The sequence below is a fragment of the Rhinoraja longicauda genome, chromosome 36 (genome assembly GCF_053455715.1).
Source record: "Rhinoraja longicauda isolate Sanriku21f chromosome 36, sRhiLon1.1, whole genome shotgun sequence".
In the NCBI taxonomy this organism is placed as follows: domain Eukaryota; kingdom Metazoa; phylum Chordata; class Chondrichthyes; order Rajiformes; family Arhynchobatidae; genus Rhinoraja; species Rhinoraja longicauda.
The window spans coordinates 17,067,356-17,080,950 of NC_135988.1; the positions used below are offsets into that span (position 1 = coordinate 17,067,356).

The 13,595-nt window shown below is 47.3% G+C and overlaps 1 protein-coding gene across 1 annotated transcript in view; it reads left to right on the forward strand.

Moving 5' to 3' along the window:
• The window catches only part of piwil2 (piwi-like RNA-mediated gene silencing 2), a 60,503-nt gene that overhangs the window by 26,340 nt on the left and 20,568 nt on the right, over positions 1 to 13,595 (forward strand). Inside the window, exons 13-15 of the mRNA XM_078429025.1 lie at positions 136 to 225; positions 1,750 to 1,890; positions 4,805 to 4,918. Of these exons, the coding sequence (XP_078285151.1) occupies positions 136 to 225; positions 1,750 to 1,890; positions 4,805 to 4,918 (345 nt within the window). The remainder of the gene's footprint in view (positions 1 to 135; positions 226 to 1,749; positions 1,891 to 4,804; positions 4,919 to 13,595) is intronic.

A 13,595-nucleotide genomic window follows, 5' to 3' on the forward strand; every position in this document is an offset into this window, starting at 1 on the left:
AGGAGGACTGTCCCGGGTGGGATGTCTTTTGATTTTCCGAGGCAGTTGGTAATTGTCCAGTTAATGTGGATAAGTGAGTTTCAGTGTGAAGGATGATTCATTTCTTAATATGTAAACAAATGTCTTTTATGTTAGGTAATCGAGAATGAAATTCTTCTTGTGCCTGAGCTATCCTACATGACTGGCATCCCCGATCAGATGAGGAAGGATTTCCGTGCAATGAGGGCAAGTAACCATGTTCAAAACTGGCTGAGAGACTCCTGATGAGCGAGAGGGTATTACCTCACCTGGAACTAAACTGGGACGTGTGAGCGTCTCTCAAACCGTTGCTCAGCCCCCCCCCCCTTCGCTTGTTTAAATATAAATGGGCTTTCTAAATAACAGGACCCAGTGAGGGAGGTGTGAGAGGAATGACCATAGTCAGAATCGATTCTTCCTTCTCTCCAGAGATGCTGCCTGACCTGCTCAGTCACTCCAGCTTTTTGTGTCTATCTTCGTTTCAACCAGCATCTGCAGTTCCTTCCTGCCAATTTCTTTTACGCAGTTTTCTATTAACTCCCCCCTCGGTTTCCTCTGCCATAAGAAGATAATTATGTTTCCTCCACCTTATGGGAGTCCACCAACTTGACCCCTTCTGCTAAACCTGTGGAGCCATTCCCAAGAGCTCATCTTCCTGCCTAAAGGTGGTGAAGGAGAGATATCGAAACTCCTTCCTTCCTGCTGCCGCCAGACTGCACTACCAGCACTGCTCCCAGCAGACCAGTAAATATAGATAACTAACATTATTTTTTTTTAATGAATGCTTATTTATTTTTGCTATCCACTTTGCTGCTGTAACCCTGCAAATGTCCCCATTGTGGGATGAATAAAGTATTTATTATTATTATTATAGCGTAGGTTTACTAGGTTAATTCCCGGAATGGCGGGACTGTCATATGTTGAAAGACTGGAGCGACTAGGCTTGTATACACTGGAATTTAGAAGGATGAGAGGAGATCTTATCGAAATGTATAAGATTATTAAGGGGTTGGAAACGTTAGAGGCAGGAAACATGTTCCCAATGTTGGGGGAGTCCAGAACCAGGGGGCCACAGTTTAAGAATAAGGGGTAGGCCATTTAGAACTGAGATGAGGAAAAACTTTTTCAGTCAGAGAGTTGTGAATCTGTGGACTGAGAGTCAGGGGAGAGGGAGACACAGAGATAAGGAAGGGTGAGGTGTAAGAACGAGACATCAAAAGAGATTGGAATCAAGGAAAATGTAGGATAGATCGTTGTTAAGCTGGGAGAAGGTGACAACGAAGCAAACAGAGATAAAATTTAATTGGGGACAGTCAGACTGGTTGGAGAACTAGGATGGGGGGGGGGGAGGGACGGACAGAAGTCAGCGGACCAGCGTAAATTGGAGGAACAGCACACTCATATTTTGCTGTACAAGATCATGAGGGACGTGGATGAAGTGAATGCTGTCTTTTCCCAGGGTGGAGGATTCTAAAATGAGAGGGTCTAGGCTCGAGGTGCGAGGGGAGAGTTTGAGGGAGACCTCGGGGGCCATTTTTTTCACTCTGAGGGTAGTTTATATCTGGAACGAGCTGCCGGAGAAAGCTGGAGATGTGGCTACCATTAGTTTTGGACAGATATATGGACGGGAAGGGTTTAGATGGATGTGGGCCAAACTTGGGAAAGTGAGCTGAAGGATCTGTCTCGGTGCTTCTCATGGTTCTGATTTCAGCATTTGATTTGATCTTGCAGAATATGACCGCAGAGATAAACCTCAGCCCAGAGGAGCACCAGCTGGCCCTGAGGAAGCTCCTGAACGACATCAAGAAGAATGCCAGTGCTCAGGAAGAGCTGGCTCTCTGGGGTCTCGTCGTTGATGATGACATCTATAAGGTGGGTCTGGGTCCACATACCTGCCCTGTGCTGTGGCCGCTGGCAGGTTGGGGCCTGGCAGGTTGGGGCCTGGCAGGTTGGGGCCTGGCAGGTTGGCAATCGCTGGGCACATCCTCAGCGTAGGGTAAAGGAAACCAAACCCCTCCTGAGCACTTGTACTGTGCTCGAGGTCCTTCAAACCACTTCCCGTCCTCAACGAGGTGGTGGGACGTTGCCAGCTCTGCCTCAGGTGAAAGGAGATTGGAACGCACACCCCCCCCCCCCCCAAAGATACTAGAGGAACAAGATGGACCACTCCGTTGCAATCGCCTATACTGAAGTGTAGTACTCAAAGGAGCCATTTTAGTAAGCAAAACGTCTGCCATTTTAGTAAGCAAACCCCGCTGTTCGCTCCGCCTCTCGCAGTGTAATCAGTGTTTTGGGGGAACAGTATGTGTGATGATGCCATTAAAATGCAGAATATATCTCATCTATCAATTCACAGATTGTTGTTATTTTTATTTTTAAATGTTTCTGCAAGTTTCTGCCTACTAAAATGGCCGCCGTGACGTACTACGGTTTTTAGGGTCGAGTGGTCTGTCCTGCTCCTCTAGTATCTGGTACACCCTGAGTAAGGGGCGGTCAGTGCAGGGTCTGCCCTCATCCACAGCCACGTTGGAGTCGGGCACCCACTGGGCGGGCAGTACAGGCGCTCCCCAGCTTACCACGCGGTTCCGCTCCGAGAAACCCATCGCAAACCGAAAATATTGTCAGTCGAAATGCATTTGATACACCCGATCACGTGGCCGGAAGCGAGAGGCGGCTCGCCACGGGTCGCTGCTGTTTGCACCATCGCAAAGTCGAAATATTGCAAGTCGAAGCATCGTAAACCAGGGAGCACCTGTACATTTGCTACTTTGTGTTGGGGATTATGGAGCATCTAGGAAAGAGGAGCCGGGGAATTCTCCTTTGACTCTTGTGTCAGCCTGAAAGCAGATCAGGTCTTGGATGAAATGCTTCCACCTTGGAGAGTCCAGGACTTTCCTGGAGCAGCCTCTCGCATGGTGGGGCAAAGGATTCCTTTGGTTGGTGTGACATTCCCTCAGGATCTCCCTTACTCCAGTGCTGCCTTCTCTCTCTCTTTCTCTCTCTCTCGCCCTCTCTCTCTCGCCCTCCCTCTCTCGCTCTCTCTCTCTCGCTCTCTCTCTCTCGCTCTCTCTCTCGCTCTCTCTCTCGCCCTCTCTCTCTCGCCCCCTCTCTCGCCCCCTCTCTCGCCCCCTCTCTCGCTCGCCCTCTCTCGCCCTCTCTCGCCCTCTCTCTCTCGCCCTCTCTCTCTCGCCCTCTCTCTCTCGCCCTCTCTCTCTCGCCCTCTCTCTCTCGCCCTCTCTCTCTCGCCCTCTCTCTCTCTCGCCCTCTCTCTCTCGCCCTCTCTCTCTCGCCCTCTCTCTCTCGCCCTCTCTCTCGCCCTCTCTCTCGCCCTCTCTCTCTCGCCCTCTCTCTCTCGCCCTCTCTCTCTCGCCCTCTCTCTCTCGCCCTCTCTCTCTCGCCCTCTCTCTCTCGCCCTCTCTCTCTCGCCCTCTCTCTCTCGCCCTCTCTCTCTCTCGCCCTCTCTCTCTCTCGCCCTCTCTCTCTCGCCCTCTCTCGCCCTCTCTCTCTCTCGCCCTCTCTCTCTCTCGCCCTCTCTCTCTCTCGCCCTCTCTCTCTCTCGCCCTCTCTCTCTCTCGCCCTCTCTCTCTCTCGCCCTCTCTCTCTCTCGCCCTCTCTCTCTCTCGCCCTCTCTCTCTCTCTCGCCCTCTCTCTCTCGCCCTCTCTCTCTCTCGCCCTCTCTCTCGCCCTCTCTCTCTCTCGCCCTCTCTCTCTCTCGCCCTCTCTCTCTCTCGCCCTCTCTCTCTCTCGCCCTCTCTCTCTCTCGCCCTCTCTCTCTCTCGCCCTCTCTCTCTCTCGCCCTCTCTCTCTCTCGCCCTCTCTCTCTCTCGCCCTCTCTCTCTCTCGCCCTCTCTCTCTCTCGCCCTCTCTCTCTCTCGCCCTCTCTCTCTCTCGCCCTCTCTCTCTCTCGCCCTCTCTCTCTCTCGCCCTCTCTCTCGCCCTCTCTCTCTCTCGCCCTCTCTCTCTCTCGCCCTCTCTCTCTCTCGCCCTCTCTCTCTCTCGCCCTCTCTCTCTCTCGCCCTCTCTCTCTCTCTCGCCCTCTCTCTCGCCCTCTCTCTCTCTCTCGCCCTCTCTCTTTCTCGCGCCCTCTCTCTCTCTCGCGCCCTCTCTCTCTAACTTGAGTACGTGATCTCTTCGGCAGATATATGGATAGGAAGGGTTTACAGAGCTATGGGCCAAATGAAGGCAAAAAGAACTAGCCCAGCATGCCAACTTTGGCATTGTCAAGGTGTGGTTCCTTACTGTACTAGTATCTGACTCTAAAAATGAGAGCGTTAGCCACTGAGCCTCTTATCATATCATATCATATATATACAGCCGGAAACAGGCCTTTTTCGGCCCTCCAAGTCCGTGCCGCCCAGCGATCCCCGTACATTAACACTATCCTACACCCACTAGGGACAATTTTTACATTTTACCCAGCCAATTAACCTACATACCTGTACGTCTTTGGAGTGTGGGAGGAAACCGAAGATCTCGGCGAAAACCCACGCAGGTCACGGGGAGAACGTACAAACTCCTTACAGTGCAGCACCCGTAGTCAGGATCGAACCTGAGTCTCCGGCGCTGCATTCGCTGTAAAGCAGCAACTCTACCGCTGCGCTGCCGTGCCGCCCTCTTCAGGAAAGGTGATGAGCAGAGTTAGTTTACAGTGGGTACATTACAGTATTTACCGTTTTAAATAAGCCTACACTGAATGTTAGACTATGTTTACGTAGCGGGCTTGGGGATCCCCATTAACTTTTGTACGTATTTTTTTTTTCCTCTCTTGGTCGAGTTCTCTTAACAGACAGAGGCAAGAGTGTTGCCTCCTGAGAAGATCATCGTACGGCACAAGTCATTTCCTAGCGGTCCTGAAGTTAACTGGACAAAAGAGATCTCTCGGGAGAAGGTCATCTCTGCGGTAGGTTGTGAAGAGACTGGGTGCAGCCCTTGGACAGTTGCACAGTGGACGTAGGTTGTGAAGAGACTGGGTCCAGCCCTTGGACAGTTGCACAGTGGACGTAGGTTGTGAAGAGACTGGGTGCAGCCCTTGGACAGTTGCACAGTGGACGTAGGTTGTGAAGAGACTGGGTGCAGCCCTTGGACAGTTGCACAGTGGACGTAGGTTGTGAAGAGACTGGGTGCAGCCCTTGGACAGTTGCACAGTGGACGTAGGTTGTGAAGAGACTGGGTGCAGCCCTTGGACAGTCGCACAGTGGACTTGAATGAGGCTCAGTAACAGACCACATTTAGCTTGGTGAAGATGTATTGAATGGCGGTGCTGGCTCGAAGGGCCGAATGGCCTGTTTTTCTATGTTTCTCTGCTCCCTTATCAAACGCACTGTGGAAATAGGTCATTTGGTTCAATATGTTCTCTCGGGATGCCCTGTGCCCTAATTAATTCAGTTGGTATCACCTCTATCCCTTAATACACTGCAGTTGTGACCATTAGAGATTTTGCTCTGAGCACCATCCAAGTAATGGCACTGCATCAGGAAATGTCCAGATTTCTGTCAGGGGTGCAAGGCCAACAACTAATGCATCCAAATCATCCTACATCGATAAAAAGCTTGTTTCTTCAGTTCTTTGTTCTACGTTCAGTCGCTTTGCTCTGCAGTTTTTCTCTGTAGTGTTTTTACTTTTGCTCTGAAACTGTAACACCAGTAAACTGCAAACAACGAAGCCTTATTTATTACCTACCGCCAGACCCCGCGCGTAATTTAAAATGGCTAATTGAGTCTGAAGAAGGGTCTCGACCCGCAACGTCACCCATTCCTTCCCTCCAGAGATGCTGCCCGTCCCGCTGAGTTACTCCAGATTATTTTTTTGTCTATCTTCGGTTTTAACCAGCATCTGCTGTTCCTTCCTACACACGTAAAATGGCGCGTTACAAACAGCCTCCATGTTGTATTTGTTCCTTCCTGCCTTGCCCCCTCTTTGCAACTAAATACACGTTTTCACGATGAGAATGAAAGCTTCTTCGCAAGGAAGTTGTCTGTGGGTGGTTTCGGACCTGATGAGTATTTAGAAACATAGAAACATAGAAACATAGAAAATAGGTGCAGGAGTAGGCCATTCGGCCCTTCGAGCCTGCACCGCCATTCAATATGATCATGGCTGATCATTCAGCTCAGTAGCCTGTACCTGCCTTCTCTCCATACCCCCTGATCCCTTTAGCAAAAAGGGCCACATCTAACTCCCTCTTAAATATAACCAATGAACTGGCCTCAACTACCTTCTGTGGCAGAGAATTCCACAGACTCACCACTCTCTGTGTGAAGAAATGTTTTCTCATCTCAGTCCTAAAAGACTTCCCCCTTATCCTTAAGCTGTGACCCCTGGTTCTGGACTCCCCCAACATCGGGAACAATCTTCCCGCATCTAGCCTCTCCAACCCCTTAAGAATTTGATATGTTTCTATAAGATCCCCCCTCAGTCTTCTAAATTCCAGCGAGTACAAGCCCAGTCTATCTAGTCTTTCCTCATATGTAAGTCCCGCCATCCCAGGGATCAATCTGGTGAACCTTCTCTGTACTCCCTCTAAGGCAAGAACGTCTTTCCTCAGGTTAGGAGACCAAAACTGCACACAGTACTCCAGGTGCGGTCTCACCAAGGCCCTGTACAACTGCAGCAGAACCTCCCTGCTCCTAAACTCAAATCCTCTTGCTATGAATGACAACATACCATTCGCTTTCTTCACTGCCTGCTGCACTTGCATGCTTGCTTTCAATGACTGGTGCACCATGACACCCAGGTCACGTTGCATCTCCCCTTCTCCCAATCGGTCACCATTCAGGTAATACTCTGCTTTCCTGTTCTTGCCGCCAAAGTGGATAACCTCACATTTATCCACATTATATTGCATCTGCCATGCATTTGCCCACTCGCCTAATCTATCCAAGTCACTCTGCAGCCTCCTAGCATCCTCCTCGCAGCTAACACTGCCACCCAGCTTCGTGTCATCCGCAAACTTAGAGATGTTGCATTCAATTCCCTCGTCCAAATCATTAATATACACTGTAAATAACTGGGGTCCCAGCACAGCCTTGCGGTACCCCACTAGTCACTGCCTGCCATTCCGAAAAGGACCCGTTTATTCCTACTCTTTGCTTCCTGTCCGCCAACCAATTTTCTATCCACCTCAACACTGAACCCTCAATACCGTGTGCTTTAAGTTTGTACACCAATCTCCTATGTGGGACCTTGTCGAAGGCCTTCTGAAAGTCCAGATATAACACATCGACTGGTTCTCCCTTATCCACTCTACTAGTTACATCCTCGAAAAATTCTATAAGATTCGTCAGACATGATTTGCCTTTGGTAAATCCATGCTGACTTTGTCCGATGATTTCACCACTTTCCAAATGTAATGCTATAACATCTTTAATAACTGACTCTAGCATTTTCCCCACTACCGATGTTAGGCTAACTGGTCTATAATTCCCCGTTTTCTCTCTCCCTCCCTTTTTAAATAGATTGGGTGAACCAAATTGGCAGGGGTGTTGAGGAAGAGGATTTCTTGGAATGTATCTTTTCCTATTTTTAACATTTGTCGCCTTTGGTTGGAGCACTTTTCTGTTTTCGCTATAAACTGCGTATTAATTCCTTAAATATCGTCATATCACTTAATCTACCAAAACTAACTTGCGTCTCATGCCTTCATAGTTTATGTGGTTTAGATTTAAGAACCAGTTTCTGTTTGAGCTGCCGCCTTATCTTTTTAAGAAATTCCATTATATGCTGTTTATTTGTTCCCTCGGCTGCATAATTATGAATTATTAATCCTTCCTTTATCGCACTGTGCTGGATTTAATATAACCTGTGTTTTATATGCAATAGTTTCACAAACATAATATATAGTTTAGAATGGTACGAAGTGTGTGATTCAAACAGGAAATTAGAAATGCGTGCACCAAACAGGAAATTAGAAATGCGTGCACTAAAGGTGCAGCAGTTATAATGGGTGACTTCAATCTACATATAGATTGGGTGAACCAAATTGGCAGGGGTGTTGAGGAAGAGGATTTCTTGGAATGTTTGCGAGATGGTTTTCTAAACCAACATGTCGAGGAACCAACGAGAGAGCAGGCCATTCTAGACTGGGTATTGAGTAATGAGGAAGGGTTAGTTAGCAGTCTTGTTGTGCGAGGCCCCTTGGGCAAAAGTGGCCATAATATGGTGGAGTTCTTCATTAGGATGGAGAGTGACAAAGCCAATTCAGAAACAAGTGTTCTGAACTTAAAGAAAGGTAACTTTGAGGGTATGAGACGTGAATTGTCCAAGATAGACTGGCAATTTATACTTAAAAGGGTTGACGGTGGACATGCAATGGAAGGCATTTAAAGATTGCATGGATGAACTACAACAATTGTTCATCCCAGTTTGGCAAAAGAATAAACCGGGAAAGGTAGTGCATCCGTGGCTAACAAGGGAAATCAAGGATAGTATTAAAACAAAAGATGAAGCATATAAATTTGCCAGAAAAAGTATCATACCGGAGGACTGGGAGAAATTCAGAGTCCCGCAGAGGAGGACAAAGGGCTTAATTAGGAAAGGGGAAATAGATTATGAGAGAAAACTGGCAGGGAACATAAAAACTGACTGCAAAAGCTTTTATAGATATGTGAAGAGAAAAAGACTAGTTAAGACAAATGTAGGTCCCTTGCAGTCGGAAACAGGTGAATTGATCATAGGGAACAAGGAGATGGCAGACCAATTGAACAACTACTTTGGTTCTGTCTTCACTAGGGAAGACATAAACAATCTGCCGGAAATAGCAGGGAACCGGGGGTCTAACGAGATGGAGGAACTGAGGGTAATCCAGGTTAGTCAGGAAGTGGTGTTAGGTAAATTAAATGGATTAAAGGCCGATAAATCCCCAGGGCCAGATAGGCTGCATCCCAGAGTGCTTAAGGAAGTAGCCTCAGAAATAGTGGATGCATTAGTGATAATTTTTCAAAACTCTTTAGATTCTGGAGTAGTTCCTGAGGATTGGAGGGTAGCTAATGTAACCCCACTTTTTAAAAAGGGAGGGAGAGAGAAAACGGGGAATTATAGACCAGTTAGCCTAACATCGGTAGTGGGGAAAATGCTCGAGTCAGTTATTAAAGATGTGATAGCATCACATTTGGAAAGGTCACGTTGCATCTCCCCTTTTCCTAATTGGCCACCATTCAGGTAATACTCTGCTTTCCTGTTCTTGCCGCCAAAGTGGATAACCTCACATTTATCCACATTATATTGCATCTGCCATGCATTTGCCTTCTCTCCTAATCTATCCAAGTCACTCTGCAGCCTCCTAGCATGCTCCTCGCAGCTAACACTGCCACCCAGCTTCGTGTCATCCGCAAACTTAGAGATGTTGCATTCAATTCCCTCGTCCAAATCATTAATATACACTGTAAATAACTGGGGTCCCAGCACTGAGCCTTGTGGTATCCCACTAGTCACTGCCTGCCATTCCGAAAAGGACCCGTTTATTCCTACTCTTTGCTTCCTGTCTGCCAACCAATTCTCTATCCACCTCAACAGTGAACCCCCAATACCGTGTGCTTTAAGTTTGTACCCCAATCTCCTATGTGGGACCTTGTCGAAGGCCTTCTGAAAGTCCAGATATAACACATCCACTGGTTCTCCCTTAGCCACTCTACTAGTTACATCCTCGAAAAATTCTATAAGATTCGTCAGACATGATTTGCCTTTCATACATCCATGCTGACTTTGTCCGATGATTTCACCACTTTCCAAATGTGATGCTATCACATCTTTAATAACTGACTCGAGCATTTTCCCCACTACCGATGTTAGGCTAACTGGTCTATAATTCCCCGTTTTCTCTCTCCCTCCCTTTTTAAAAAGTGGGGTTACATTAGCTACCCTCCAATCCTCAGGAACTACTCCAGAATCTAAAGAGTTTTGAAAAATTATCACTAATGCATCCACTATTTCTGAGGCTACTTCCTTAAGCACTCTGGGATGCAGCCTATCTGGCCCTGGGGATTTATCTGCCTTTAATCCATTTAATTTACCTAACACCACTTCCCGACTAACCTGGATTTCCCTCAGTTCCTCCATCTCATTAGACCCCTGGTCCCCCGCTATTTCCGGCAGACGGTTTATGTCTTCCTTAGTGAAGACAGAACCAAAGTATTTGTTCAATTGGTCTGCCATCTCCTTGTTCCCTATGATCAATTCACCTGTTTCCGACTGCAAGGGACCTACATTTGCCTTAACTAATCTTTTTCTCTTGACATATCTATAAAAGCTTTTGCAGTCTGTTTTTATGTTCCTTGCCAGTTTTCCCTCATAATCTATTTTCCCTTTCCTAATTAAGCCCTTTGTCCTCCTCTGCGGGACTCTGAATTTCTCCCAGTCCTCTGGTATGCTACTTTTTCTGGCTAATCTGTATGCTTCATCTTTTGTTTTAATACTATCCTTGATTTCCCTTGTTAGCCACGGATGCACTACCTTTCCTGGTTTGTTCTTTTGCCAAACTGGGATGAACACTTGTTGTAGTTCATCCATGCGACCTTTAAATGCCTTCCATTGCATGTCCACCGTCAACCCTTTCAGCATCAATCGCCAGTCTATCTTGGACAATTCACGCCTCATACCCTCAAAGTTACCTTTCTTTAAGTTCAGAACACTTGTTTCTGTATCGACTTTGTCACTCTCCATCCTAATGAAGAACTCCACCATATTATGATCACTCTTGCCCAAGGGGCCTCGCACAACAAGACTGCTAACTAACCCTTCCTCATTACTCAATACCCAGTCTAGAATGGCCTGTTCTCTCGTTGGTTCCTCGACATGTTGGTTTAGAAAACCATCTCTCAAACATTCCAAGAGAGAGTTAGATTTAGCTCTTGGGGCTAACGGAATCAATGGATATGGGGGGAAAAGCAGGAACGGGGTAGTGATTTTGGATGGTCAGCCATGATCATATTGAATGGCGATGATGGCTCGAGGAGCCAAATGGGCTACTAATGCTCCTACTGTCTATGTTTCTATGATCAATGACGATAAACAGATGCTCGTTACTACAATGCCCTTCCTCTTTCCTTGCACCCCCAACACTGCGCACACCATGGTTCAGCTGGAAGTGCAGTCACGGTTGTAATCTAGTTAAGGCAGAGTCCACTTTGTGTTAGTGCATCACATCTGAAAGGCTGCACCTTGATACAAGGTGCTGTGCTCTCAACGGTCCACTGATTTCTGTGCCCAGATCTCTGGAGTGAGATCCTATGGCCTTGGTGACTGGGGTGAGAATGCTTGCAACTGAGACCCAGAGACTGGGTTCCATCCCGACTGCGGGTGCTGTCTGTACGGAGTTTGTACGTTCTCCCCGTGACCGCGTGGGTTTTCTCCGAGATCTTCGGTTTCCTCCCACACTCCAAAGACGTGCAGGTTTGTCGGTAAATTGGCTTGGTGTAAGTGTAAATTGTCCCCAGTGTGTGTAGGGTAGTGTTAATAAATGGGGATCGCTGGTAGGCACGGACCCGATGGGCTGAAGGGCCTGTTTCCGCGCTGTTTCTCTAAACTAAACTAAACACGGAGAACATGCAAACTCCACTCAGACAGCATCTGAGGTTGGGATCAAACGTGGGTTTCTGGTGCTGTGAGGCAGCAGCAGTTGATTTTAGATTTATAGACAATAGACAATAGACAATAGACAATAGGTGCAGGAGTAGGCCATTCAGCCCTTCGAGCCAGCACCGCCATTCAATGCGATCATGGCTGATCACTATCAATCAGTACCCCGTTCCTGCTTTCTCCCCATACCCCCTCACTCCGCTATCCTTAAGAGCTCTATCCAGCTCTCTCTTGAAAGCATCCAACGAACTGGCCTCCACTGCCTTCTGAGGCAGAGAATTCCACACCTTCACCACCCTCTGACTGAAAAAGTTCTTCCTCATCTCCGTTCTAAATGGCCTACCCCTTATTCTCAAACTGTGGCCCCTTGTTCTGGACTCCCCCAACATTGGGAACATGTTATCTGCCTCTAATGTGTCCAATCCCCTAATTATCTTATATGTTTCAATAAGATCCCCCCTCATCCTTCTAAATTCCAGTGTATACAAGCCCAATCGCTCCAGCCTTTCAACATACGACAGTCCCGCCATTCCGGGAATTAATCTAGTGAACCTACGCTGCACGCCCTCCATAGCAAGAATATCCTTCCTCAAATTTGGAGACCAAAACTGCACACAGTACTCCAGGTGCGGTCTCACCAGGGCCCGGTACAACTGTAGAAGGACCTCTTTGCTCCTATACTCAACTCCTCTTGTTACGAAGGCCAACATTCCATTGGCTTTCTTCACTGCCTGCTGAACCTGCATGCTTCCTTTCATTGACTGATGCACTAGGACACCCAGATCTCGTTGAACTCCCCCTCCTCCTAACTTGACACCATTCAGATAATAATCTGCCTTTCTATTCTTACTTCCAAAGTGAATAACCTCACACTTATCTACATTAAACTGCATCTGCCATGTATCCGCCCACTCACACAACCTGTCCAGGTCACCCTGCAGCCTTATTGCATCTTCCTCACAATTCACACTACCCCCCAACTTAGTATCATCTGCAAATTTGCTAATGGTACTTTTAATCCCTTCGTCTAAGTCATTAATGTATATCGTAAATAGCTGGGGTCCCAGCACCGAACCTTGCGGTACCCCACTGGTCACTGCCTGCCATTCCGAAAGGGACCCATTTATCCCCACTCTTTGCTTTCTGTCTGTTAACCAATTTTCTATCCATGTCAGTACCCTACCCCCAATACCATGTGCCCTAATTTTGCCCACTAATCTCCTATGTGGGACCTTGTCGAAGGCTTTCTGAAAGTCGAGGTACACCACATCCACTGACTCTCCCTTGTCAATTTTCCTAGTTACATCCTCAAAAAATTCCAGTAGATTTGTCAAGCATGATTTCCCCTTCGTAAATCCATGCTGACTCGGAACGATCCCGTTACTGCTATCCAAATGCTCAGCAATTTCGTCTTTTATAATTGACTCCAGCATTTTCCCCACCACTGATGTCAGACTAACTGGTCTATAATTACCCGTTTTCTCTCTCCCTCCTTTCTTAAAAAGTGGGATAACATTTGCTATTCTCCAATCCACAGGAACTGATCCTGAATCTATAGAACATTGAAAAATGATCTCCAATGCTTCCACTATTTCTAGAGCCACCTCCTTAAGTACTCTGGGATGCAGACCATCAGGCCCTGGGGATTTATCAGCCTTCAGTCCCATCAGTCTACCCAAAACCATTTCCTGCCTAATGTGGATTTCCTTCAGTTCCTCCATCACCCTAGGTTCTCCAGCCCCTAGAACATTTGGGAGATTGTGTGTATCTTCCTCAGTGAAGACAGATCCAAAGTAACGGTTTAACTCGTCTGCCATTTCTTTGTTCCCCATAATAAATTCCCCTGCTTCTGTCTTCAAGGGACCCACATTTGCCTTGACTATTTTTTTCCTCTTCACGTACCTAAAAAAACTTTTGCTATCCTCCTTTATATTATTGGCTAGTTTACCCTCGTACCTCATCTTTTCTCCCCGTATTGCCTTTTTAGTTAACTTTTGTTGCTCTTT